Genomic DNA, 27,092 nt, shown 5'->3' with positions numbered 1-27,092 from the left:
CCAGCACAGCCCAGCGCAGCCCGCGCAGCCGAGCCGAGCCCAGCCGAGCCGAGCCGAGCAGAGCCGAGCAGGGCAGCGAGCGGTGCCCCGGCCATCCGCTGCCGGGCCACTGCGGCCGCGCTCCGCGCCGCCTGACGGACTCGGCGACAAGGGAGGGAGAGCGGCCGCCGCCCCGCCGCGCTGCTACCGGCGCCGCTTTCCGCGGAGGACTGCGCGGGCGATCGGCGACCCGCGAGACGGAGGCTGTCCGCCGCCCCGCCATGGCGATCGCAAGGCAAGTGCTCTGTCTCGCTGCTTTCCTCTCCGTGCCGCCCGCTCGCCCCGAGCCCCTCCGCTACTCCGTAGCCGAGGAGGGCGAGAGCGGCTCCGTGGTAGCCAACGTGGCGGAGGACGCGGGGCTGGCCCCGGCGCAGCTCTCGGCTCGCCGCGCCCGCCTGGCCTCGGAGGACGGCCGGCAGCGCTTTCGCTTAGACCGCGGCACCGGCCGCCTCGTCGTGGCGGAGAGGCTGGACCGGGAGGAGCTGTGCGGGCAGTCCGGGACGTGCACGCTCCCCTTGGAGCTGCTGCTGGCCGACCCCCTGCAGTTCTTTCGGGTCGAGGTGGCCGTGGAGGACATCAACGACCACTCGCCCGCTTTCCCGGAGGAACGAGTCACTTTGAAGATCCTGGAAAGGAGCGACCCGGGCTCGCGTTTCCCGCTGGAGGGGGCTCGGGACCTGGATGTTGGCAGCAACGGCGTCCAGGCTTACAGCATCGCTCCCGAGAACGAGTACTTTAGCGTCTCCTTCGGGACTCGTGTTAAGGGCAAGAAGTATTTGGAACTGGTGTTGGAAAAGGCGCTAGACCGAGAGGAGCAGGCAGAGGTGGGTTTCAGTCTCATTGCCGTGGATGGGGGCTCTCCACCCAGGAGCGGGACCACCCAAATCCACATTGTCGTTCTGGATGTCAATGACAACTCTCCCGTCTTCACAGAGGAGCTGTACATTGGGCAGGTTTTGGAGAACTCCCCAGAGGGCTCTGTGGTTCTCAGTGTGGTGGCAACCGATCAGGACGCAGGACCTAATGGGGACATCACCTATCAGTTCAGCCAAGTGGTGGGCCAGAGCCACTCAGCATTTGTGATTGACCCTGTGAGTGGTGAAATTCGGCTTACAAAACCTCTGGACTTTGAGGCAGCAGAGACTCACGAGCTCAGTGTGCGGGCCACGGATGGCGGGGGCCTCTCAGCAATCTGCAAGGTGTTGGTGGAGGTGGTGGATGTGAATGACAACGCACCAGAGCTGGTGGTCAGTTCCTTCAGCAGCCCCCTCCCCGAGAACGTGTTACCCGGGACGGTGGTCGCCCTCTTTGCTGTCAAGGACCGGGATGCTGGTGCCAATGGGAAGATCTCCTGTGCCCTCGAGGACCAGCTGTCGTTCTCCCTGCGGCCGGCCTATAAGAATTACTATGAGCTGGTGACCGTGAGCGTGCTGGACCGGGAGGAGACGGCTCGGTACATCCTCACTGTCACAGCAGCAGACGCAGGGTCACCTCCTCTCACAACCACGCAGACCTTCACAGTGGACATCTCCGATGTCAACGACAACGCGCCTGTCTTCAACCAGACATCGTACACCATGTACGTGCATGAGAACAACGTCCCCACGGTGCTCGTTGGAGCCGTCAGCGCCTCGGATGCTGACGTGGGGCTCAATGCCAAGGTGACCTATTCCCTGGCCCCAGCCCAGCCCGCAGAGCAGCCTCCCTGCTCCTGCATCTCCGTGAACTCTGAGAACGGGCACGTGTTTGTGCTGCGGCCCCTGGACTACGAGCGGGTGAGGCAGATCGAGGTCTTGGTGAGCGCCTCCGATGCAGGGAGTCCTCCTCTCAGTGCCAATGTCACTGTCCGCCTGCTTGTGGTGGACGAGAACGACAATGCGCCGCTGGTGCTGTACCCAGCCCAGGACAGCAGCCCAGCATCCAGCGAGCTGGTGCCCATGTCAGCTGAGGCAGGCTACCTCGTCACCAAGGTGGTGGCCGTCGACGCTGACTCGGGGCAGAACTCGTGGCTCTCGTACCACCTGCTGAGGGCCACTGACCCCGGGCTGTTTGCGGTGGGTGCCCAAAGCGGGGAGGTGCGTCTGAGGAGGCCCGTGACGGAGAGGGACGCCGTGAAGCAGAAGCTCGTCGTCCTGGTGCGAGACAACGGGCGGCCACCGCTGTCAGCCACTGCTGCACTGAGCGCACTCCTGCTCAAGGACTTCTCAGACGTGCGCCTGCCCCACAGCAGCCTGGCCACGGAGGACGAGGGTGGCTCCCTGACCACCTATTTAATCATTTCCTTGGTCTTCATCTCACTCCTCTTCCTCGTGTCCACAGCAGCCTTTGTCACTCGCAAGGTGTGCAAGAGAAAGGAGCTGACGGGTGAGCACGTGCTTTATGGCACCGGGCACTTGCAGAGCAGCCTGGCTGATGCGGCCGCTGCGGGGACCCTGCCCCACGCCTATTGCTATGAGATCAGCCTCACCACGGGCTCGGGCAACAGCGAGTTCAAGTTCCTGAAGCCCATCGTCCCCAGCCTGCCACCACAGCACTGTGCCATGGGCGGAGGCGCCGATGATGACCTCGATTTCCCCCGTGGCCCTATGGCCGTGGAGGACACGGCACCAGAGAACCCAGGGACGCTCTCTGCGGAACAGTTCAATAGTCTTTCCTTTAACTAGCACGGAGTCAGCATGGCCAGAGGCTTTGTGCCTCGTGATAGGAAGGGATCCGGGCTACAGCGTGTGGCAGTGGTTCCTCCAGAGTAAATCTGCATTTGCAATTGGCGTCACCAATTTCCCACAAGCTTGAATTCATATGAAAGTTTGTCTCCACCTCCAAAAAACAACCAAACAAAAGAAACTAATGCTCCCTTACTCAGGAAATTTTTCAGATCCCTTATGGACATTTCTGAAATGCTTCCAGACTGGGGTTGTTTCCCAGGATCCCTGCTAAATTTTTGTCTCACTTGCAATGAGCCAAGACCGTGGAGCCTCGAATTCCATGCTGTAATGTGATGGGATGTTCAGGCAGACAACTCACATGCTCACAGAAATGCACGTAGCCCTTGTCCCTGGTCCAAAAAGGAAGGGAGATGTGAGTACTGTGTCACCATGTGGTGCAAACACGGGGCTCATTCTTCTCTGGCTCCGGGATGTCTGTGTGTCTGTATACGCTGCACTGGTGCTGCCTGGAGAAGCAGGGAGTTGCGCACACCTAACTATTGCAATGTGCACAATTCCCGCTCGGTGGGCATGAAGGGTATTAGGACCTTCTGAGGACAGCAGTTGCATCTTCTCTAGGGGAGAGCAGCAGAACACATCTGCCATCTTCCTTTGGCCCATGAGAGGGGGTTGGGCATGTGGGCTGCCTCCTTGGGATTGCCTTGGAAATAGAGCAGCACCAACGGTGTTGGCATAGGCTGGAAGTGTTCAGAGTTGGGCAAACGTGTTCATTGCCTTTGGGTGCATTGCAAGGAAAGTCCACAAGTTGCTTCAGAGGACTTTGTCTGAAGGCAGAACTGAGATGAACTTGCAAAAGAGCCGTTGAGTTTGGTCTTGTCATTGTTGTTGCTGAATTCAGAGGTTTGTGGATGGCAGTGGCAAGCTGTCCCAATATGATTTTCTGGGTTTGTGTTAGAGCATTTGCATTCTCCTTTTTGCCCTTCCTCCTTCTAGTCTGTGAGCTTCGTTTAGCATTGTTTTGCCTATTCCTCTTCAGAAGGACTGTCACCCCAGGTATAATAACAGATTGTATGGGTGAAGGTCATGTGGCACAGAGTATTTAGAAGCCCTCACACTGTGTTGTGCCGCAGTTATTAAGTATAGCATTGTAAACTGGGATGTCCTTGTGTGTAAAAGAGAAATAAAGGGAACGCCTGAATGCCTTGTGTGGAGACAGTGGTCTTTGTAGAGATGTTCTTCCTGCAACAGCTCACTCAAGGTTTTCAAAAAGCTGGGAGTTTTTTTCTCATTTTATGCAATGGCTGAGGTAAAGTTGAGTGGGTACATTCCTTCAGCTTGGAGACGCGGCTGACAGAGCATTCGGGAAAATCATGGGGAGCAGGGAAATGCTGTCAGGACTCTGTGGGTCTTCTGAGCACTGAGCTCTTGGCTGTGACAGAGCCCAGTTAGATCCAGGCGAGGGGAAACTGTCCCCTCCCCTGACAGGAGGCCTGGATGTGCAAAGGCCTCTGCAGTGCAGTGAGGTGGGGGAGCAACGCTGCCAAGTCTCCCAACAGCTCCAGCTGCAGGTGGCAACTCTGAGGTGTTTGAGCACAAAGTATTTTAATTCTAAAGGTTTTCAGGAGATGGATGGTACAAAGACAGCATACGTGTTCCTTTGGAGAGTATCTGGGGGAGCCCCATGAGTTTGGTGAAATCTAGTAGCAGGGAGAGGATTCCCTCTCAGGAAATGCAGAGGACTACAGCCGTCCCTTCCACAAAGGCCCCGATAAAAAGGGAAGTCTTGGGGAGAGGCTGGTGTAGCGATGCTGACCAGGAGACCCTTGTACATCGAGGAGTGAATGATCCAGTGAATCTGGGAAGGCGCAGGCCTGTGCTGTGCTGTGCTGTTCTGCTTTGTGCTGCATAAATCCCTGGGCAGCAGGACAAACTCCGCCAGCTCCCTGTAACCGAGGAACCTACAGGCAGCTCCCACTTGCTCCTGGAGAGAAAGACACCTGCGAGCAAGACGTGCACAGGGGAACTTCTTTTACTGTGACAGTAGAAATGATGAGTAGAATTGCTGTGTGGCAGGAAAGGCCTGTAATATTTGGAATGCCTGAAGCAGAGGCACTCTTTCTTTTCCATGACAGGGCTCTGCATGGCATGCTGCGCATGGCTGGAGTCCTGTGTGAAGCTGCTCTGCTCAGGGTCCTCCACATCTGAAGGGATGTAGGATTCTCTATGCTAACCTCTTCCAACAGCATGAGCTATGATAAACAGAGTTGTGAATGATGTCTCAGAGAGTCAGTGTGTCATCTTAGTGAGATGACAAGGAACCAGCATCTCCTAGTGCAAAACATCTGCTTCATGGTTTATTCCACCTGGAGATTCCACGTGTCTGATGCAATTCATGGGTGGATGGTTTATTACACGTTTAACTCTATGAGAGGGAAGGCTGTTTCCTGTATTGGAGAGCCTGAAGACACGGCAGAGCTGTCCCAAAGGGCTTCTTGGAGGTGCCCTTTAGGAAGGATAACTTCTTAGGCCCCATAATAGACAGCCCTACCAAAGCGGATGAGTTACTCAACCTGTTGGTCACCAACGCAAATAGCTACTCAGAGACATCAAGACTGGATGCAGCCTGGGCTGCAGTGATCACGCACTGGTGGAGTTGGCAGTCCTGAGGGATATGGGTCAAGCAAAGAGTACAGCCAGGAGCCTGAATTTTTGGAAAGCAAAGTTCCAGCTGTTCAAGGAGTCAGTCAATGCACACCCTGGGAAACTGCCCTCAGGGACAAGGGAGCAGAACAGAAGAGGCAGATCTGTAAGGACACTTTCAAAGGAGCCCAAAAGCTCCCAATCCCCACGTGTAAGACATAAGAGTAGGAAGGCAGGAGACCAGCATGGCTGAGTAAAGACCTGCTGGTCAACCTAAAGGCAAGAAGGAAATGCAGAGGCAGTGGGAGCATGGACATGTGTCCTGGGAAAAGTATAGGGACATTGCCCGGTTGTGTAGGGATGGGGTCAGAAGGTAGTAGTAAGCCATCCTCCATGATTGTGGAAAAAACATGGAAGACAGGAGAAGTCCCCGGTGACTGGAAGAAGAGAAGCATTGCAGCCATTTTCAAAAAGGGTATCTTGGAGGACCCCGGGAACTACCAGCCTGTCAGCATCACCTCTGTGCCTGGGAAGCTCATGGAATGGATCCTCCTAGAAGCTACGCTCAGGCACCTGGAGGACAGGGAGGTGACTGGAGACAGGCAGCACGGCTTCCCCAAGGGCAAGTCTTGCCTGAGCAACGTGGTGGCCTTCTGTGATGGAGTGACTGCATCAGGGGACAAGGGAAGAGCTTCGGGTGTCAGCTTTGGGGGCCCCTGCAAGGCTTTGACCCAGTCTCCTTCTGTCTGAACGGGAGACAGATGGACCTGGTGGCGGTACTATTGTGTGGACAAGGCAGTGTCCGTGCGCGGTCCGTCCGGGGCCTGTTGAATCCCTTCAGCCGCGGATCCCTAGGCGGGCGAGCGGCCGGCAGCCGCGCGGGTGCGCACGGGGCCGTGTGCCGGGGCGAGCCGGCAGCGCGGGCAGCGGGCGGCGGCGGGCGCAGTCCCGCCGCGGGCCGCAGGGTGGTGCTCCCGGCCAAGGCGGCGCCGAGCGAGCGGCTGCGGGCGGGGAGGCGGCCGAGCCCGGCCCGGCGCTGCCCGTCACAGCCCAGCCCAGCACAGCCCAGCGCAGCCCGCGCAGCCGAGCCGAGCCCAGCCGAGCCGAGCCGAGCAGAGCCGAGCAGGGCAGCGAGCGGTGCCCCGGCCATCCGCTGCCGGGCCACTGCGGCCGCGCTCCGCGCCGCCTGACGGACTCGGCGACAAGGGAGGGAGAGCGGCCGCCGCCCCGCCGCGCTGCTACCGGCGCCGCTTTCCGCGGAGGACTGCGCGGGCGATCGGCGACCCGCGAGACGGAGGCTGTCCGCCGCCCCGCCATGGCGATCGCAAGGCAAGTGCTCTGTCTCGCTGCTTTCCTCTCCGTGCCGCCCGCTCGCCCCGAGCCCCTCCGCTACTCCGTAGCCGAGGAGGGCGAGAGCGGCTCCGTGGTAGCCAACGTGGCGGAGGACGCGGGGCTGGCCCCGGCGCAGCTCTCGGCTCGCCGCGCCCGCCTGGCCTCGGAGGACGGCCGGCAGCGCTTTCGCTTAGACCGCGGCACCGGCCGCCTCGTCGTGGCGGAGAGGCTGGACCGGGAGGAGCTGTGCGGGCAGTCCGGGACGTGCACGCTCCCCTTGGAGCTGCTGCTGGCCGACCCCCTGCAGTTCTTTCGGGTCGAGGTGGCCGTGGAGGACATCAACGACCACTCGCCCGCTTTCCCGGAGGAACGAGTCACTTTGAAGATCCCGGAAACGAGCAACCCGGGCTCGCGTTTCCCGCTGGAGGGGGCTCGGGACCTGGATGTTGGCAGCAACGGCGTCCAGGCTTACAGCATCGCTCCCGAGAACGAGTACTTTAGCGTCTCCTTCGGGACTCGTGTTAAGGGCAAGAAGTATTTGGAACTGGTGTTGGAAAAGGCGCTAGACCGAGAGGAGCAGGCAGAGGTGGGTTTCAGTCTCATTGCCGTGGATGGGGGCTCTCCACCCAGGAGCAGGACCACCCAAATCCACATTGTCGTTCTGGATGTCAATGACAACTCTCCCGTCTTCACAGAGGAGCTGTACATTGGGCAGGTTTTGGAGAACTCCCCAGAGGGCTCTGTGGTTCTCAGTGTGGTGGCAACCGATCAGGACGCAGGACCTAATGGGGACATCACCTATGACTTCAGCCAAGTGGTGGGCCAGAGCCACTCAGCATTTGTGATTGACCCTGTGAGTGGTGAAATTCGGCTTACAAAACCTCTGGACTTTGAGGCAGCAGAGACTCATGAGCTCAGTGTGCGGGCCACGGATGGCGGGGGCCTCTCAGCAATCTGCAAGGTGTTGGTGGAGGTGGTGGATGTGAATGACAACGCACCGGAGCTGGTGGTCAGTTCCTTCAGCAGCCCCCTCCCCGAGAACGTGTTACCCGGGACGGTGGTCGCCCTCTTTGCTGTCAAGGACCGGGATGCTGGTGCCAATGGGAAGATCTCCTGTGCCCTCGAGGACCAGCTGTCGTTCTCCCTGCGGCCGGCCTATAAGAATTACTATGAGCTGGTGACCGTGAGCGTGCTGGACCGGGAGGAGACGGCTCGGTACATCCTCACTGTCACAGCAGCAGACGCGGGGTCACCTCCTCTCACGACCACCCAGACCTTCACAGTGGACATCTCCGATGTCAACGACAACGCGCCTGTCTTCAACCAGACATCTTACACCATGTACGTGCCTGAGAACAACGTCCCCACGGTGCTCGTTGGAGCCATCAGCGCCGCGGATGCTGACGTGGGGCCCAATGCCAAGGTGACCTATTCCCTGGCCCCAGCCCAGCCCGCAGAGCAGCCTCCCTGCTCCTGCATCTCCGTGAACTCTGAGAACGGGCACGTGTTTGTGCTGCGGCCCCTGGACTACGAGCGGGTGAGGCAGATCGAGGTCTCGGTGAGCGCTTCCGATGCAGGGAGTCCTCCTCTCAGTGCCAATGTCACTGTCCGCCTGCTTGTGGTGGACGAGAACGACAATGCGCCGCTGGTGCTGTACCCAGCCCAGGACAGCAGCCCAGCGTCCAGCGAGCTGGTGCCCATGTCAGCTGAGGCAGGCTACCTCGTCACCAAGGTGGTGGCCGTCGACGCTGACTCGGGGCAGAACTCGTGGCTCTCGTACCACCTGCTGAGGGCCACTGACCCCGGGCTGTTTGCGGTGGGTGCCCAAAGCGGGGAGGTGCGTCTGAGGAGGCCCATGACGGAGAGGGACGCCGTGAAGCAGAAGCTCGTCGTCCTGGTGCAAGACAACGGGCGGCCACCGCTGTCAGCCACTGCTGCACTGAGCGCACTCCTGCTCAAGGACTTCTCAGACGTGCGCCTGCCCCACAGCAGCCTGGCCACGGAGGACGAGGGTGGCTCCCTGACCACCTATTTAATCATTTCCTTGGTCTTCGTCTCACTCCTCTTCCTCGTGTCCACAGCAGCCTTTGTCACTCGCAAGGTGTGCAAGAGAAAGGAGCTGAAGGGTGAGCACGTGCTTTATGGCACCGGGCACTTGCAGAGCGGCCTGGCTGATGCGGCCGCTGCGGGGACCCTGCCCCACGCCTATTGCTATGAGATCAGCCTCACCACGGGCTCGGGCAACAGCGAGTTCAAGTTCCTGAAGCCCATCGTCCCCAGCCTGCCACCACAGCACTGTGCCATGGGCGGAGGCGCCGATGATGACCTCGATTTCCCCCGTGGCCCTATGGCCGTGGAGGACACGGCACCAGAGAACCCAGGGACGCTCTCTGCGGAACAGTTCAATAGTCTTTCCTTTAACTAGCACGGAGTCAGCACGGCCAGAGGCTTTGTGCCTCGTGATAGGAAGGGATCCGGGCTACAGCGTGTGGCAGTGGTTCCTCCAGAGTAAATCTGCATTTGCAATTGGCGTCACCAATTTCCCACAAGCTTGAATTCATATGAAAGTTTGTCTCCACCTCCAAAAAACAACTAAACAAAAGAAACTAATGCTCCCTTACTCAGGAAATTTTTCAGATCCCTTATGGACATTTCTGAAATGCTTCCAGACTGGGGTTGTTTCCCAGGATCCCTGCTAAATTTTTGTCTCACTTGCAATGAGCCAAGACTGTGGAGCCTCGAATTCCATGCTGTAATGTGATGGGATGTTCAGGCAGACAACTCACATGCTCACAGAAATGCACGTAGCCCTTGTCCCTGGTCCAAAAAGGAAGGGAGATGTGAGTACTGTGTCACCATGTGGTGCAAACACAGGGCTCATTCTTCTCTGGCTCCGGGATGTCTGTGTGTCTGTATACGCTGCACTGGTGCTGCCCGGAGAAGCAGGGAGTTGCTCACACCTAACTATTGTGATGTGCACAATTCCCGCTCGACGGGCATGAAGGGTATTGGGATCTTCTGAGGACAGCAGTCGCATCTTCTCTAGGGGAGAGCAGCAGAACACATCTGCCATCTTCCTTTGGCCCATGAGAGGGGGTTGGGCATGTGGGCTGCCTCCTTGGGATTGCCTTGGAAATAGAGCAGCACCAACGGTGTTGGCATAGGCTGGAAGTGTTCAGAGTTGGGCAAACGTGTTCATTGCCTTTGGGTGCATTGCAAGGAAAGTCCACAAGTTGCTTCAGAGGACTTTGTCTGAAGGCAGAACTGAGATGAACTTGCAAAAGAGCCGTTGAGTTTGGTCTTGTCATTGTTGTTGCTGAATTCAGAGGTTTGTGGATGGCAGTGGCAAGCTGTCCCAATATGATTTTCTGGGTTTGTGTTAGAGCATTTGCATTCTCCTTTTTGCCCTTCCTCCTTCTAGTCTGTGAGCTTCGTTTAGCATTGTTTTGCCTATTCCTCTTCAGAAGGACTGTCACCCCAGGTATAATAACAGATTGTTTGAGTGAAGGCCATTTGACACAGAATATTTGGAAGCCCTCACGCTCTGTGCTGCCGTAGTTCTGAAGTGTATCGTTGTAAGCCGGGATACCCTTGTGTGTAAAAGAGAAATAAAGGGAACGCCTGAATGCCTTGTGTGGAGACAGTGGTCTTTGTAGAGATGTTCTTCCTGCAAAAGCTCACTCAAGGTTTTCCAAAGACTGGGAATTTTTTTCTCATTTTATGCCTTGGCTGAGGTAAAGTTGAGTGGGTACATTCCTTCAGCTTGGAGACGCGGCTGACAGCATTCGGAAAAATTGTGGAGAGCAGGGAAATGCTGTCAGGGCTCTGTGGGTCTTCTGAGCACTGAGCTCTTGGCTGTGACAGAGCCCAGTTAGATCCAGGTGAGGGGAAACTGTCCCATCCCCTGACAGGGGCCGTGGATGTGCAAAGACCTCTGCAGTGCAGTGAGGTGGGGGAACGACCCTGCCAAGTCTCCCAACAGCTCCAGCTGCAGGTGGCAACTCTGAGGTTTTTCAGCACAAAGTATTTTAATTCTAAAGGTTTTCAGGAGATGGATGGTACAAAGACAGCATACGTGTTCCTTTGGAGAGTATCTGGGGGAGCCCCATGAGTTTGGTGAAATCTAGTAGCAGGGAGAGGATTCCCTCTCAGGAAATGCAGAGGACTACAGCCGTCCCTTCCACAAAGGCCCCGATAAAAAGGGAAGTCTTGGGGAGAGGCTGGTGTAGCGATGCTGACCACATGACTCTTGTACATCGAGGAGTGAATGATCCAGTGAAACAGGGAAGGCGCAGGCCTGTGCTGTGCTGTGCTGTTCTGCTTTGTGCTGCATAAATCCCTGGGCAGCAGGACAAACTCCGCCAGCTCCCTGTAACCGAGGAACCTGCAGGCAGCTCCCACTTGCTCCTGGAGAGAAAGACACCTGCGAGCAAGACGTGCACAGGGGAACTTCTTTTACTGTGACAATAGAAATGATGAGTAGAATTGCTGTGTGGCAGGAAAGGCCTGTAATATTAGGAATGGCTGAAGCAGAGGCACTCTTTCTTTTCCGTGACAGGGCTCTGCATGGCATGCTGCGCATGGCTGGAGTCCTGTGTGAAGCTGCTCTGCTCAGGGTCCTCCACCTCTGAAGGACTCTCTGCTAATCTCTTCCAATTGCGTGACTGTCCTGGTTTCAGCCAGGATAGAGTTAACTTTCCTTGGGCTGAGAGTGAGCACAGGTACAGGGCCAGGCCCAGATGTGTCATTGCAGTATGCCATATCATGGGACGTCATGCTCAGTACGTAGGCAGATTCGTGCTCGCTCATGCCCTGTTTCTGTTTCGGTTCCCCAGTCAGCACGGTGGGATTTCTGGTGTGGTCGGTCGCTGCTGGGGGGGGACGGGCTGCGTACCAGTCACCGGTTGGAGATCCACTGCTGCATTTTACCCGTTTGGACTTACTATTGTTACTGTTGTCTTCTTAGTGCTACTAAATTTTTTTTTATTCTCACCTACGATTTTTTTTTTTTGTCCCTCCCCTACTTCCCTGGGGGCGGGGGGGGAGGGGCGGGGGGGGAGGGGGAAGTAAACGACTGGCCACGTGGTGATTGGCTACTGGCCGAGTTCAAGCCTCGACAGTCTTTCTTGTGCCCAACCTGGGGCCTGAGGTTTGAGATAATGACAGAATGGGTAATAATGTTGATTACTTGGCTCCTTAAGATTTTCTCACCTCACTTGCAATATGTATTTCCCATGCTGTTGCTCACAGTCCCTGGGACTTGGGTTAAGATTTTGGTTTTGCTGTACTTTGTAATGCTGATCTATGACAGGGTGCAGTCATCGGTCCTGGAGCTATCTACAATTATGTTTGAGACATTCAAGACTTTCAGATATCCTTGCAATGTTGACATTAACATGGTCATCTTACTGCTAGGAGCTAGTGTGTTCCTTCATGTGGTTCAGGTTTTGCTCAGGATTAAGCAACTCTTTAAGAGTATCACCTGGAAATCTACCCCAAGTTTGGAGAATGATGAGTGGCTGGGGGTGTGGAGTAGCATGGGCAAGTACCTAGAACAGTGGGTACATCCAGTGTATTGGAACGTCACTCCTGAAGAGGTGCAGAATCCTGAGGAAGTAGTAAAATATTTGGAAAAAATATGTTGTTGCCCGGGTAATTCCAGAGAGACACAGCTCACTGCAACGTGCTGGGGCCTGGCCCACGCTTACTGGGTGCTATTAAACACTGTTCAGCACCCCCAAGAGGAAGAGAAGGGCTCTGGATCTGGTAAAAAAGTAACAGAAACTGCAGCCACTACAAGCCCGGAGCCGGGCGCTGCAGCTGAACCAGAGAACCAACCCATGACGGTGTCAGTTGCTGCCAGACATAAGAAGAAATACAGAAGAAAATCCCCTCGCAGTGTACAGGGTGAGGATGAACCAGGCCCGTCACAAGAACAGGAAGAGGAGGCAGAGCCAGTGATAGTCACTGGATGCTTATCCCTGAGTGAGCTGCGAGACATGCGAAAAGATTTCAGCCACCATCCAGGTGAGCAACTCGTTACCTGACTGCTCAGATGCTGGGATAGTGGGACCAGCAGTGTGGAATTAGAGGGCAGGGAGGCCAGGCAGCTGGGATCCCTTTCTAGGGAAGGGGGCATTGGCAAAGCCATTGGAAAGAAGACACAAAATCTCAGTCTCTGGAGGCGACTTCTGTCAAGTGTGAGGGAGAGGTATCCCTTCAAGGAAGGTTTTGTATGTCATCCAAGTAAGTTGACTGCTGTGGAGAGAGGTATTCAATACTTGAGGGAGCTAGCAGTGTGGGAAATGCTTTACTATGACCCAGATAATGCACGGCTACCCACAGATCCAGATGAAGTCCGATGTACCTGGCCCATGTGGTGGAAGTTTGTACGGAGAACACCATCATCATATGCCAATGCATTGGAAGTAATGGGCTGGAGAGACAAAAAGGGACAAAGTGGATGAATTGGCTCACCGACTACAACAGTAGGAAGAAAGTCTCTCTTCCTCCCTCATCGCGGCTGTGGAGAAACTATCTGAAGAATTCCAGCACTTTAAAGAGGACATGTCCTACTGCCCACCTGCATGGACTAGAATCTTGGCTATGAGGAACAGTTATTTCTCTACTCGAGAGAACCTTTACACACCACGGGGGAAGCTGTGGCGTTGCCTGCATGACTGTGGAGAAGACATGAAGAAACGGGATGGAAAACTGACCTACCTCCTAGAAGAGCGGGTATGTGAGTTGGAAGGAAGAACAAGTACAAAACGGGGTTCTTTTAGAAGAAATGCTGCTCCGCTTTCCAGTAATCCAGTGCCCAAACTGAGCAGAAAGGTCGACTCTGCTCACGATCCTATGAGAAGAACTTGTGATTTGTATTCACAAGCAGTGAGTGATCAAGATGAGGCTGAAACCCGTGCACACCACACTAACCCATTTGTCGTTAGCGAGTATTATGATCAACATTAGAGGGGCCCTGCCTCCAGCCAGGCGGAGGACAGGGACAACTGAGTTTACTGGACTGTGTGCATTCGATGGCCTGGCACGTCTGACCCCCAGCAGTAGAAGGCTTTAGTGGACACTGGTGCTCAATGCACCCTAATACCGTCAAATTTTAAAGGGGCAGAGCCCATCGGTATTTCAGGAGTGACAGGGGGGTCTCAACAGCTGACTGTAGTGGAGGCCAAGGTGAGCCTAAGTGGAAAAGAGTAGGAAAAACACCCCATTGTGATTGGCCCAGACGCTCCATGTATTCTTGGCATAGATTATGTCAGAAGAGGGTATTTTAAGGACCCAAAAGTGTATTGGTGGTCTTTTGGTATAGCTGCCTTGGAAACAGAAGAAACTAAACAGCCGTCTGTGTTACCTGGTCTCTGAGAGGATCCTTCTGTTGTGGGATTGCTGAGGGTCAAAGAACAATTGCCACTACAACGGTGCACCAACGGCAATATCGCACCAGTCGAGACTCTGTAATCCCTGTCCATAAACTGATTCGTCAGCTAGAGAGCCAAGGAGTCATCAGCAAGACGCGCTGCCCCTTTAACAGCCCCATATGGCCAGTGCGAAAGTCTAATGGAGAGTGGAGATCGACAGTGGACTATCGTGGCCTGAATGAAGTCACAGCACCGCTGAGTGCTGCCGTGCCAGACATGTTGGAACTGCAATATGAACTAGAGTGGAAGGCAAGCAAGTGGTACGCCATGATCGATATTGCTAAGGCATTTTTCTGCATTCCTCTGGCAGCAGAGTGCAGGCCACAGCTTGCTTTTACCTGGAGGGATGTCCAACACACCTGGAATCGACTGTCGCAGGGGTGGAAACACAGCCCCACCATTGGCCATGGACTGATCCAGACTGCACTGGAACAGAGTGAAGCCCCAGAGTACTTACAGTACATTGATGACATCAGTGTATAGGGTAATAGAGGAGAAGCATTTTTTGAGAAAGGGGAGAAAATAATCCAAAGCCAGCTGAGAGAATTCTTGGCATAAAGCATGGTAAGGTCAAGGGACCTGCACAAGAGATTCAGTTTTTAGGAGTAAAATGACAAGAGGGACATCGTCAGATTCCAATGGAGGTGATTAATAAAATAACAGCTATGTTCCCACCAACTAACAGAGAGGAAATGCAAGCTTTCTTAGGTCTTGTGGGTTTCTGGAGACAGCACATTCCAAATTACAGTCAGATTGTCAGCCCTCCCTATCAAGTGACCTAGAAAAATAACGATTTTATATGAGGCCTGGAGCAAGAACAAGTTTTTGAACAAATTAAAGAGGAAATAGTCCATGCAGTAGCCCTCGGGCCAGTTTGGACAGGACAAGATGTTAAAAATGTGCTCTACACTGCAGCTGGAAGAACGGCCCTACCTGGAGTCTCTGACAGAGAACACCAGGGGAGACTCGGGGTCGACCCCTGGGGTTTTGGAGTCAGGGATACAGAGGATCAGAAGACCTCTATACTCCAACCAAAAAGGAGATACTGGCAACATATGAAGGGGTCTGAGCTGCTTCAGAGGTGACCGGGACTGAAGCACAGCTCCTCCTGGCTCCCCGACTGCCAGTGCTGGGCTGGGTGTTCAAAGGGAGTGTCCCCGCTACACACCATGCAACTGATGCCACGTGGAGTAAATGGGTCGCATTAATCACACAACAGACTCAAACAGGGAGCCCCAGCCTTCCAGGAATATTGGAAGTGATTACAAACTGGCCAGAAGGCAGAGATTTTGGAATGGTGCCAGAGGAAGAGGTGACGCGTGCTGAAGAGGCCCCACATATAATAAACTACTGGATAATGAGAAGCGATGTGCCCTGTTTACCGATGGGTCCTGTTGTATTGTGGGGAAACATGGAAGGTGAAAAGCAGCTGTGTGGTGTCGCACTGAAGCTGCTGAAGTAGAAGGTGTATCGAGTCAGTTCGCAGAAGTGAAAGCATCCAGCTGGCCTTGAATATCGCTGAGTGAGAAAAGTGGCCAGTGCTCTACCCCTATACTGAGTCATGGATGGTGGCAAATGCGCTGTGGGGGTGGTTACAGCTGTGGAAACGGAGCAAGAGGCAGGAACCTGAATTATTGGAAAACAAAGTTCCAGCTGTTCAAGGAGTCAGTCAATGGGACACCCTGGGAAACTGCCCTCAGGGACAAGGGAGCAGATCAGAAGAGTCAGATCTGTAAGGATACTTTCTAAAGAGCCCAAAAGCTTCCCATCCATAGGTGTAAGAAATCAAGAAAGGAAGGCAGGAGACCAGCATGGCTGACTAAAGACCTGCTGGTCAAACTAAAGGCAAGAAGGAAATGCAGAGGCAGTGGGAGCAGGGACAGGTGTCCTGGGAAAAGTATAGGGACATTGCCTGGTTGTGTAGGGATAGGGTCAGAAGGCCAAGGTGAGTCTGAGCTGACCTTGGCCAGGAAGAGCAAGAATAATACAAAGGGATTGCATAGCTATATCAGCCAGAAAAGGAAGGTCAAAAAAACTTCAGTCCCCAATGAACAAGACTGGCTAACTGGTAACAACAGAGAAGACTGACGTACTCCACAAATTTCTGCCTCAGTCTTCACTGGCAGTGTCTCTTCCCACACCTCCTGAGTGGATGGACATCAAGGCACAGACTGGGGGAGCAGAGTCCCTGCCACTGTAGGAGAAGATCAGGTTCAAGAGCACCTGAGGAACCTGAACATACACAAGTCTATGGGACCCAGCGAGATGCATCCCAGAGTCCTGAGGGCATTGACTGATGTAGTAGCAAGCCACCCTGCAGGATTCTGGAAAAGTCACAGCAGACAGGAGAAGTCCCCGGTGACTGGAAGAAGAGAAGCATTGCAGCCATTTTCAAAAAGGGTATCTTGGAGGACCCTGGGAACTACCCGCCTGTCAGCATCACCTCTGTGCCTGGGAAGCTCATGGAATGGATCGTCCTAGAAGCTACACTCAGGCACTTGGAGGACAGGGAGGTGATTGGAGACAGGCAGCACGGCTTCCCCAAGGGCAAGTCTTGCCTGAGCAACGTGGTGGCCTTCTGTGATGGAGTGACTGCGTCAGGGGACAAGGGAAGAGCTTCGGGTGTCAGCTTTGGGGGCCCCTGCAAGGCTTTGACACAGTCTCCTTCTGTCTGAACGGGAGACAGATGGACCTGGTGGCGGTACTATTGTGTGGACAAGGCAGTGTCCGTGCGCGGTCCGTCCGGGGCCTGTTGGATCCCTTCAGCCGCGGGTCCCGAGGCGGGCGAGCGGCCGGCAGCCGCGCGGGTGCGCACGGGGCCGTGTGCCGGGGCGAGCCGGCAGCGCGGGCAGCGGGCGGCGGCGGGCGCAGTCCCGCCGCGGGCCGCAGGGTGGTGCTCCCGGCCAAGGCGGCGCCGAGCGAGCGGCTGCGGGCGGGGAGGCGGCCGAGCCCGGCCCGGCGCTGCCCGTCACAGCCCAGCCCAGCACAGCCCAGCCCAGCACAGCCCAGCCCAGCACAGCCCAGCCCAGCCCAGCGCAACCGAGCCGAGCCGAGCCGAGCCGAGCCGAGCCGGGCGGCGAGCGGTGCCCCGGCCATCCGCTGCCGGGCCACTGCGGCCGCGCTCCGCGCCGCCTGACAGACTCGGCGACAAGGGAGGGAGAGCGGCCGCCGCCCCGCCGCGCTGCTACCGGCGCCGCTTTCCGCGGAGGACTGCGCGGGCGATCGGCGACCCGCGAGACGGAGGCTGTCCGCCGCCCCGCCATGGCGATCGCAAGGCAAGTGCTCTGTCTCGCTGCTTTCCTCTCCGTGCCGCCCGCTCGCCCCGAGCCCCTCCGCTACTCCGTAGCCGAGGAGGGCGAGAGCGGCTCCGTGGTAGCCAACGTGGCGGAGGACGCGGGGCTGGCCCCGGCGCAGCTCTCGGCTCGCCGCGCCCGCCTGGCCTCGGAGGACGGCCGGCAGCGCTTTCGCTTAGACCGCGGCACCGGCCGCCTCGTCGTGGCGGAGAGGCTGGACCGGGAGGAGCTGTGCGGGCAGTCCGGGACGTGCACGCTCCCCTTGGAGCTGCTGCTGGCCGACCCCTTGCAGTTCTTTCGGGTCGAGGTGGCCGTGGAGGACATCAACGACCACTCGCCCGCTTTCCCGGAGGAACGAGTCACTTTGAAGATCCCGGAAAGGAGCGACCCGGGCTCGCGTTTCCCGCTGGAGGGGGCTCGGGACCTGGATGTTGGCAGCAACGGCGTCCAGGCTTACAGCATCGCTCCCGAGAACGAGTACTTTAGCGTCTCCTTCGGGAGTCGGAGTAATGGAGACAAATATGTGGAACTGGTGTTGGAAAAGGCGCTAGACCGAGAGGAGCAGGCAGAGGTGGGTTTCAGTCTCATTGCCGTGGACGGGGGCTCTCCACCCAGGAGTGGCACCACCCAAATCCACATTGTCGTTCTGGATGTCAATGACAACGCTCCCACATTCACGCAGGAGCGGTACACTGCACAGGTTTTAGAAAACTCCCAAGAGGGCTCTGTGGTTCTCAGTGTGGTGGCAACCGATCAGGACGCAGGACCTAATGGGGACATCACCTATGACTTCAGCCAAGTGGTGGGCCAGAGCCACTCAGCATTTGTGATTGACCCTGTGAGTGGTGAAATTCGGCTTACAAAACCTCTGGACTTTGAGGCAGCAGAGACTCACGAGCTCAGTGTGCGGGCCATGGACGGCGGGGGCCTCTCAGCAATCTGCAAGGTGTTGGTGGAGGTGGTGGATGTGAATGACAACGCACCAGAGCTGGTGGTCAGTTCCTTCAGCAGCCCCCTCCCCGAGAACATGTTACCCGGGACGGTGGTCGCCCTCTTTGCTGTCAAGGACCGGGATGCTGGTGCCAATGGGAAGATCTCCTGTGCCCTCGAGGACCAGCTGTCATTCTCCCTGCGGCCGGCCTATAAGAATTACTATGAGCTGGTGACCGTGAGCGTGCTGGACCGGGAGGAGACGGCTCGGTACATCCTCACTGTCACAGCAGCAGACGCGGGGTCACCTCCTCTCACGACCACCCAGACCTTCACAGTGGACATCTCCGATGTCAACGACAATGTGCCTGTCTTCAACCAGACATCATACACCATGTACGTGCATGAGAACAACGTCCCCATGGTGCTCGTTGGAGCCGTCAGCGCCTCGGATGCTGACGTGGGGCCCAATGCCAAGGTGACCTATTCCCTGGCCCCAGCCCAGCCCGCAGAGCAGCCTCCCTGCTCCTGCATCTCCGTGAACTCTGAGAACGGGCACGTGTTTGTGCTGCGGCCCCTGGACTACGAGCGGGTGAGGCAGATCGAGGTCTCGGTGAGCGCCTCCGATGCAGGGAGTCCTCCTCTCAGTGCCAATGTCACTGTCCGCCTGCTTGTGGTGGACGAGAACGACAATGCGCCGCTGGTGCTGTACCCAGCCCAGGACAGCAGCCCAGCGTCCAGCGAGCTGGTGCCCATGTCAGCTGAGGCAGGCTACCTCGTCACCAAGGTGGTGGCCGTCGACGCTGACTCAGGGCAGAACTCGTGGCTCTCGTACCACCTGCTGAGGGCCACTGACCCCGGGCTGTTTGCGGTGGGTGCCCAAAGCGGGGAGGTGCATCTGAGGAGGCTTGTGACGGAGAGGGACGCCGTGAAGCAGAAGCTCGTCGTCCTGGTGCAAGACAACGGGCGGCCACCGCTGTCAGCCACTGCTGCACTGAGCGCACTCCTGCTCAAGGACTTCTCAGACGTGCGCCTGCCCCACAGCAGCCTGGCCACGGAGGATGAGGGTGGCTCCCTGACCACCTATTTAATCATTTCCTTGGTCTTCGTCTCACTCCTCTTCCTCGTGTCCACAGCAGCCTTTGTCACTCGCAAGGTGTGCAAGAGAAAGGAGCTGACGGGTGAGCACGTGCTTTATGGCACCGGGCACTTGCAGAGCGGCCTGGCTGATGCGGCCACTGCGGGGACCCTGCCCCACGCCTATTGCTATGAGATCAGCCTCACCACGGGCTCGGGCAACAGCGAGTTCAAGTTCCTGAAGCCCATCGTCCCCAGCCTGCCACCACAGCACTGTGCCATGGGCGGAGGCACCGATGATGATCTCGATTTCCCCCGTGGCCCTATGGCCGTGAACGACACGGCACCAGAGAACCCAGGGACGCTCTCTGAGGAACAGTTCAATAGTCTTTCCTTTAACTAGCACGGAGTCAGCACGGCCAGAGGCTTTGTGCCTCGTGATAGGAAGGGATCCGGGCTACAGCGTTTGGCAGTGGTTCCTCCCAGAGTAAATCTGCATTTGCCATTGGTGTCACTGATTTCCCACAGCTTCAAAGTTAGACAAAACTTTTTGTCCACCCTCAAACGTCAACCAAACAAAAGAAACTAATGCTCCCTCACTCAGGAAATAATATGTTTCAGCTCTGTTACAGACATTTCTGAAATACCTCAAAATTGGAGGTAAGTCCAGGGTCCCCTGTTAAGTTCTTGTTTCTCTGGTAGGCAAGGCCATGGAGCTCTTATTCTGGGCTGTAACGCAACAGTGTGACCTGGCAGACCAAGGACACGCTTGCTGAATGCACGTAGCCCTTTTCGCATGTCCGAAAATCAAGGAAGTTGTGAGTACTGTGTCACAACGTGGTGCAACCATGGGACTAATTCTTCTCTGGGTCCTGGATCTCTGTCTGTGAGAGGTGTGGGCTCTGTCACTATGTCTGTCCTTACAGCCATTGTGTGTCTGTATACGCTGCACTGGTGCTGCCCGGAGAAGCAGGGAGTTGCGCACACCTAACTATTGCGATGTGCACAATTCCCGCTCGACGGGCATGAAGGGTATTGGGACCCTCTGAGGACAGCAGTCGCATCTTCTCTAGGGGAGAGCAGCAGAACACACGAGATCTTCCTTTGGCCCATGAGAGGGGGTTGGGCGGGTGGGCTGCCTCCTTGGGATTGCCTTGGAAATAGAGCAGCACCAACGGTGTTGGCATAGGCTGGAAGTGTTCAGAGTTGGGCAAACGTGTTCATTGCCTTTGGGTGCATTGCAAGGAAAGTCCACAAGTTGCTTCAGAGGACTTTGTCTGAAGGCAGAACTGAGATGAACTTGGAAAGAGCCGTTGAGTTTGGTCTTGTCATTGTTTTTGAATGGGAATTCTCTCCCAATATGATTTTCTGGTTTTGTTTTAGAGCATTTTCTTTCTCCTTTTTGCCCCTTCTCCTCCTACTCTGTGAACTTTTTTAGCATTGTTTTGCCTGTTCCTCTTCAGAAGGACTGTCACCCCAAGTGTAAGAACAGATTGAGTGAACAGATTGTGTCATGGAATATTTGGAAACCCTCATGTTTTGTTCTGCTGCAATTATTATATGTAGCATCATAAACCAGTATATGCTTGTGTGTGAAAGTGAAATAAAGAGAACACCTGAATATCCTGTGGTCTTTGTAGTGATGTTCTTCCTGGGAAAGCTCTGTCAAGTTTTTTTAAAAGGCCCGGTTATTTTTCATATTTTGTCCCTTGGGCATGGGTGTTCAAAGGTCTCTGCAAAGTAGTGAGGTGGGGGAGTGACCTTTCCAAATCTCCCAACAGCTCCAGGTGCACACGGAAGCTGTGAGGTATTTGAGCACAAAGTATTTTGATTCTAAAGGTTTTGGGGGATGGATGACACAAAGACACCATACATGATTGTTTAGTGTTGTATTTGAGGGAGCTCTAGGATGTCGGCATTTGGTGAGCTAAATATGCTACCCAGGTGAGGATTCCCTCTCAGGAAATGCAGAGGACTACAGCTGTCCCTTCCACAAAGACCTTAATAAAAAGGTAAGTGCTGAGCAAAGGCTGTTGTAGTGATGCTGACCAGAAGACCATCTCGTACCAGAAGTACATCGAGAAGAGAATGGTCCACTCTTCAGTTAATCTGATTAGAATCATAGAATCGTTTAGGTTGGTAAAGATCCTTGAGACCATCAAGTCCAGTCATTAACCTAACACTACCAAATCCACCACTAAACCATGTCCCTGTGCGCCATGTGCAGGGATGGTTACTCAACCACTTCCCTGGGCAGCCTGTGCCAATGTTTGACAATCCTTTGTGTGAAGAAATTTTTCCTAATATCCAATCTAAACCTCCCCTGGCCCAACTTGAGGCCATTTCCTTTTGTCCTATCACTTGTTACTTGGGAAAAGGGACCAACACCCACCTTCTTACAACCTCCTTTCAGGCACAGGCCTGTCCCGTGTTATGTTGCACAAATCCTTTGGCAGAAGGACAAGCTCAGCCAGCTCCCTATAACCAAAGAACCTGCAGGCAGCTCCCACTTGCTCCTGGAGAGAAAGACACCTGCGAGCAAGACGTGCACAGGGGAACTTCTTTTACTGTGACAGTAGAAATGATGAGTAGAATTGCTGTCTTGCAGGAAAGGGCTGTAATATTTGGAATGGCTGAAGCAGAGGCACTCTTTCTTTTCCATGACAGGGCTCTGCATGGCATGCTGCACATGGCTGGAGTCCTGTGTGAAGCTGCTCTGCTCAGGGTCCTCCACATCTGAAGGATTCTCTATGCTAACCTCTTCCAACAGTGTGAGCTATAATAAACATAATTGTGAATGATGTCTCAGAGAGTCAGTGTGTCTCTCTTAGTGAGATGACAAGGAACCAGCACCTCCTGGTATAAAACAAATGCTTCTCGGTTTGTTCCACCTGGAGATTCCAGGTATCTGATGAGGTTCACGGCTTGATGGTTTATTACGGGTTTAACGCTAGGAGCGGGGAAGGCTGATTCCTGTATTGGAGGGCCTCAACACACTGCAGAGCTGTCGTGAGGGGCTCCCCGGAGGTGCTGTTTAGGAAGCAATGCGGTGGGCAGGACATGTCAAAGAGCCTCTCCCGGGTGCCTGCCTGCCCCGTGAATCTGGAAACGCCGTTCTCAGGGACGCTCGCAAGCGTGGGGCTGCAGCCAGCGCTGTGGGCTGCGCGGGAGCGGGAGCCCGGCCGGGCGGAGGGCCAGAACGCTGCAGTTACTCGCCGCGGCGGCGAGTGTCGCTGTTGGCTCACGATGGGACGACGAGCGGGCGGCGGCCGCCGGAGAAGCGACGAGCTGGCTAGCGAGCCGCGGAGCTGCAAGGTCCGAGCCCGAAGCAGAGCGGTGCGAGCCAGCGGAGCCGGGCTGCTCGGCGGCAGGCGCGGCGGGAGGAGCGCGGCGACAAGCGGGGACCCGCGGGCCGGCCCCGGCGGGCGGAGGGGCGAGCGGGGCAGCTGCTGCCGGGCTTGGCAATGGCGGGGAGAGAAGCGAGCCGGGGCCGGCGGGAGCGAGCCCTGCTGTGGTGCGTGCTGGTGGCGGCGTGGGAGGCGGCGTGGGGGCAGCTACGCTACTCGATTCCCGAGGAAATGCCCAAGGGCTCGTTCGTGGGCGACGTGGCCAAGGACCTGGGGCTGGAGCTGCCGGCGCTCCCCGACCGCGGTGTCCGCGTTGTTGACACAGGTAGGACGCAGTACTTTTTTTTGGACTTGCAAAACGGCCACTTATCTGTCAAGGAGCGCGTGGACAGAGAGGAGATATGTGCCGCTGCTGCTAAATGTGTCCTAAATTTTGAGATTCTTGTAAAACATCCAATGAAGCTTTACAGAGGGGAGGTAGAAATACTGGATATTAATGACAATTCTCCCAGTTTCCCAGAAAGGAACAGCGTCTTAGAAATCAGCGAGTATACTGCACCAGGCACGCGTTTCCCGTTGGAGAAAGCTCAAGATCCCGACATAGGAGTGAACTCTTTACAACATTACGAGTGTAGCGAGAGTCCTTATTTCACCTTGGACGTAAGAAACGCAGATGACAATGTGAAATATCCGGAATTAATATTGGTGAAATCTTTGGATCGGGAACAGCAGGCTGTTCATAATTTGATCCTTACAGCCACAGACAGCGGGAGTCCTGTGAAATCGGGATCGACAATAATCCAGATAATTGTGTTAGATGGAAATGACAACGCTCCGGAGTTTACTCAGTCTGTGTATAAGGTCACCGTGAGAGAAGACGTGGCCGTGGGAAGTCGGGTGTTACAGGTGACAGCGACTGACAGAGATGAGGGGCCAAACGCCGAGGTGAAGTACTCGTTCTTTAAAATCCCGGAGAAGTTCGACAAGACTTTTAAGCTGTATCCGGAAAGTGGAGAAATAGAGATAACGGAGAAGCTGAATTTCGAGGAACAAGATTTTTACGAATTGGATGTGCAGGCTCGGGACGCGGGCGGACTCTCGTCCCACAGCAAGGTTCTCATCAAAGTCGCTGATGTGAACAACCACGTCCCCGAGATTGTCATTACGTCCGTGTTCAGCCCGGTTCCAGAAGATACACCGCTGGGGACAGTCATCGCAATTTTCAACGTCCAAGACAGGGACTCGGGGGCGAACGGCGAGGTGCGGTGCAGCATCGCGGAGAACCTCCCGTTCCGGCTGGAGAGATCATTTGATAATTACTACAGCGTGGTGACTGCCGAGGAGCTGGACCGGGAAGAGGTGGCGGAGTACAACGTGACGGTGCGGGCGGCCGACGGCGGGTCGCCGGCGCTGCGGAGCAGCGCGGTGCTGGCGCTGCGGGTGCTGGACGTGAACGACAACGCGCCGGTGTTCGCGGAGGCGCGCTACAGCGCCCGGCTGCCCGAGAACAACGCGGCGGGCGCGCTGGTGCTGACGGTGCGGGCGGCGGACGCGGACTGGGGGCAGAACGCGCGCGTGCGGTACCGGCTGTCGGAGGGGCGGGTGCGGGGCGCGCCGCTGTCGTCCTACGTGTCGGTGCAGGCGGAGACGGGCGCGCTGTACGCGCTGCGCTCCTTCGACTACGAGGAGGTGCGCGAGGTGGGGCTGTGGGTGCGGGCGGAGGACGGCGGCGCGCCGGCGCTGAGCAGCAACGTGTCGGTGCGGCTCGTGATCGTGGACGAGAACGACAACGCGCCGCAGGTGCTGTACCCGCCGCCGGCGCCGGGACCGGGCGCGGGGGCGGGCGCGGGTGCGGGCGCGGGCTGGGCGGGCGTGGAGCTGGCGCCGCGCTCGGCGGAGCCCGGGGCGCTGGTGGCCAAGGTGGTGGCGGTGGACGCGGACGCGGGGCAGAACGCGTGGCTGTCGTACGAGCTGGCCAAGGCGACGGAGCCGGGGCTGTTCCGCGTGGGGCTGCACAGCGGCGAGGTGCGCACGGCGCGCTTCCCGCTGGCCCGCGACGCGGCGCGGCAGAGCCTGGTGGTGGTGGTGAAGGACCACGGGCGGCCGGCGCTGTCGGCCACGGCCACGCTGACGGTGGTGCTGGCCGAGAGCGTGGCCGAGCTGCTGTCGGAGCTGGGCAGCGCGGCGGCGGCGCCGGGCGAGCCGGCCGGCAGCCTGACGCGGTGGCTGGTGGTGGCCGTGGCGGCCGTGTCCTGCCTCTTCCTCGCCTTCCTGCTGCTGCTGCTGGCGCTGCGCCTGCGGCGCTGGCGCCGCTCGCAGCTGCTGGCGGCGGGCAGCGGCGCCTTGCGCGGCGTGCCGGCCTCGCACTTCGTGGGCATCGACGGCGTCCGCGCCTTCCTGCGCTCCTACTCGCACGAGGTGTCGCTCACCGCCGACTCGCGCAAGAGCCAGCTCCGCTTGTCGGGCGGCAGCTGCTGCGACACCCTCCCGGCCCGGCCGCAGGCTGAGCCTTCGGGTGATCTCGTCCCTACCGGAGATCACGTGGCCGAGAATGGTGGCCAAGTTTCCTTTCAGGTACGTTAATTTTTTTTAATCTTCTTTTGTGTACGCGGTGCTTAGGATTCTTAGGGCAACCACAGAGATTTCAAAATGCACAGTCTTGGAAATCACATTTTCTGACGGTGTCCATCTTATGAGTGTCACCTCCTGAAAGTGTGCCGAGTCTGCTCTACGTCTTTTATGTGCCATGTTCTCTACCAGCTGGGCAGGGTTCATCGTGTCTAGCTTTCTCTAAGGCTGGAACATTTGGTTGCATGTGAAACTGCACAAGGAAATTTCAGTCTCTAGATCTTCTTCTGACACTTCCTTGAAATTTTTTAAGTACTTCCTTGTACCCCGTTCCCAGAATTTCATTGCCATCCCCTGTATCAGCTCTCTAATGTTGGTAGAACATGGCAACACTGTAGTCCAAAAGCCAAGATCTCTGAAGACCCACGTTACTTGAAATCTGCCTTCAACAAATGAATTAATCAATTCCACTTAATAACACACAAAATTCTACGAAGTAGTTCGTATTACATGGTGAAAAATTCCTCTGATATCCCATTGAGTTTTTTCCCACTGCTGGGCCTCGTAACTGAACCTTTGGATTCGCTACAAATGTAATTGTCACTTGGTGTACAGGCATAGATATCAAAACAGAGTATGTTTGCTAGAGTAGAGATGGAAAATATTTTAAAACAAATTACGATTCATCACAGTCTGTTTATCGTGTGTCTAATTTCGGAATGTGAGTTAATCTGAGAATATATAATATAAAATATTTTACTCCTTGGGTTCCTTATAATATTAAAACATTTTTCCCTGCCAAACACGCCAAACTGCTCTGAAAGCCCGTTTACCAAACAGGCTGTCTTGGAAGTGGCCTGCGTTATTGCCTCCGTTACTGATCTTCCATTATGAACTGAACAGACTTTTAGGACTTCAGGAATATAATCAATGAATACTGTTGCTCGTTATTCTGCTATTTTAGATGGTGATACATTGTATGGTTACATTTTAAACAAAATAAACTAGTGGCACACCAAAATGACTGCTTTCAAGTTGAGAGAAAACCATACTGTAAGGATCCTGGTGAAGGTCCACACAGATTTTCTGTGCTGAACCTAGATCTTGCCAAAATATTGTGAATTTGTACAGGTGCTTTTGTGTGAGTGAGAACGGAAGCTGAGACATAACCTAATGCTTCACCTGAACTAACCTTGTGGTCGTTACCATCTATCAGACACAAACTCACATGCCATATGCATGTGGGAAGAAAATGTTTCCCTCTCTGATGCAGACTGGTTCTTAGCTGCATCTTCTTGGGACTTAACTGTGCTGTGGCCCTCATGTTCGGGTACGAGGGAGAAGAGAAAATCCTGGAGCTAGGAGACATCAGTCTTCTCTTGAAAACAGATTTGGAGGGTGCTACCGTGTGTGAAGAGGCATGAAAATGTCTGTGGGGGTTGTGATAGACAATTGTCACCATATATGAGGAAGTGAATTGATCCGACTTGTTTCAGCAGAGTCCCCCTGTCCCTATATAAATATCCACATCCTTCTCTCGACCTCATATAGAGGTGCTCACATGCTTGCTGCCTCTTGACTCCTGAAACACTACAAATTCAAACCAACTTCCCGTTCTCACAGGTAGTTCATTTGTTACGGTAAGTCATGTATAGGTGCAGCTGGAGGAAAAGAAATTATCCTCCACTGGATGAATGGCCAGAGTTAGCAGGAAAACATTTTTTAATGACACATTAGTGAGAAGGGGAGGAGGTCTTCACACTG

At 55.5% G+C, this 27,092-nt stretch overlaps 5 protein-coding genes across 5 annotated transcripts in view; all 5 read left to right on the top strand.

The window, feature by feature from the left end:
• The window catches only part of LOC141929372 (protocadherin beta-15-like), a 34,085-nt gene extending 13,051 nt beyond the window's left edge, over positions 1-21,034 (top strand). Inside the window, exon 2 of the mRNA XM_074838706.1 lies at positions 19,942-21,034. The gene's annotated coding sequence lies outside the window, so the exon portion shown is untranslated. The remainder of the gene's footprint in view (positions 1-19,941) is intronic.
• On the top strand, positions 142-2,702 carry LOC141929189 (protocadherin beta-15-like). The gene has a single exon (XM_074838370.1). The coding sequence runs from the start codon at positions 261-263 to the stop codon at positions 2,700-2,702; it is 2,442 nt and encodes an 813-aa protein (XP_074694471.1). The 5' UTR covers positions 142-260.
• Positions 6,542-21,034, top strand: LOC141929370 (protocadherin beta-15-like). The gene is made up of 2 exons (XM_074838705.1): positions 6,542-9,171; positions 19,887-21,034. The coding sequence occupies exon 1, from the start codon at positions 6,661-6,663 to the stop codon at positions 9,100-9,102; it is 2,442 nt and encodes an 813-aa protein (XP_074694806.1). The 5' UTR covers positions 6,542-6,660; the 3' UTR covers positions 9,103-9,171; positions 19,887-21,034.
• On the top strand, positions 17,173-21,034 carry LOC141929369 (protocadherin beta-15-like). Its single transcript, XM_074838704.1, has one exon. The coding sequence runs from the start codon at positions 17,375-17,377 to the stop codon at positions 19,814-19,816; it is 2,442 nt and encodes an 813-aa protein (XP_074694805.1). The 5' UTR covers positions 17,173-17,374; the 3' UTR covers positions 19,817-21,034.
• LOC141929188 (protocadherin gamma-A10-like) lies at positions 20,927-25,554 on the top strand. Its single transcript, XM_074838369.1, has 7 exons — positions 20,927-21,049; positions 21,195-21,252; positions 21,358-21,425; positions 22,368-22,422; positions 22,535-22,728; positions 22,785-25,334; positions 25,474-25,554. The coding sequence occupies exons 1-7, from the start codon at positions 20,927-20,929 to the stop codon at positions 25,552-25,554; spliced, it is 3,129 nt and encodes a 1,042-aa protein (XP_074694470.1).
• Positions 25,555-27,092: the final 1,538 nt, after the last annotated feature.

The sequence above is a fragment of the Strix aluco genome, chromosome 13, assembly GCF_031877795.1.
Source record: "Strix aluco isolate bStrAlu1 chromosome 13, bStrAlu1.hap1, whole genome shotgun sequence".
Lineage (NCBI taxonomy): Eukaryota > Metazoa > Chordata > Aves > Strigiformes > Strigidae > Strix > Strix aluco.
Note: the sequence above shows the minus strand (reverse complement) of the source record. Positions and strands in the feature narration are given on the sequence as shown.

What these genes read in the sequence shown, in the direction of transcription:
- LOC141929189 (XM_074838370.1), top strand. Translation starts at nt 261, where the DNA reads ATGGCGATCGCAAGGCAAGTGCTCTGTCTCGCTGCTTTCCTCTCCGTG.
- LOC141929370 (XM_074838705.1), top strand. Translation starts at nt 6,661, where the DNA reads ATGGCGATCGCAAGGCAAGTGCTCTGTCTCGCTGCTTTCCTCTCCGTG.
- LOC141929369 (XM_074838704.1), top strand. Translation starts at nt 17,375, where the DNA reads ATGGCGATCGCAAGGCAAGTGCTCTGTCTCGCTGCTTTCCTCTCCGTG.
- LOC141929188 (XM_074838369.1), top strand. Translation starts at nt 20,927, where the DNA reads ATGGAATATTTGGAAACCCTCATGTTTTGTTCTGCTGCAATTATTATA. An exon ending in GCGAGCCGCGGAGCTGCAAG is followed by an intron (nt 22,729 to 22,784) that starts GTCCGAGCCCGA and finishes GCTCGGCGGCAG; the next exon opens with GCGCGGCGGGAGGAGCGCGG. An exon ending in GTGGCCAAGTTTCCTTTCAG is followed by an intron (nt 25,335 to 25,473) that starts GTACGTTAATTT and finishes ACCTCCTGAAAG; the next exon opens with TGTGCCGAGTCTGCTCTACG.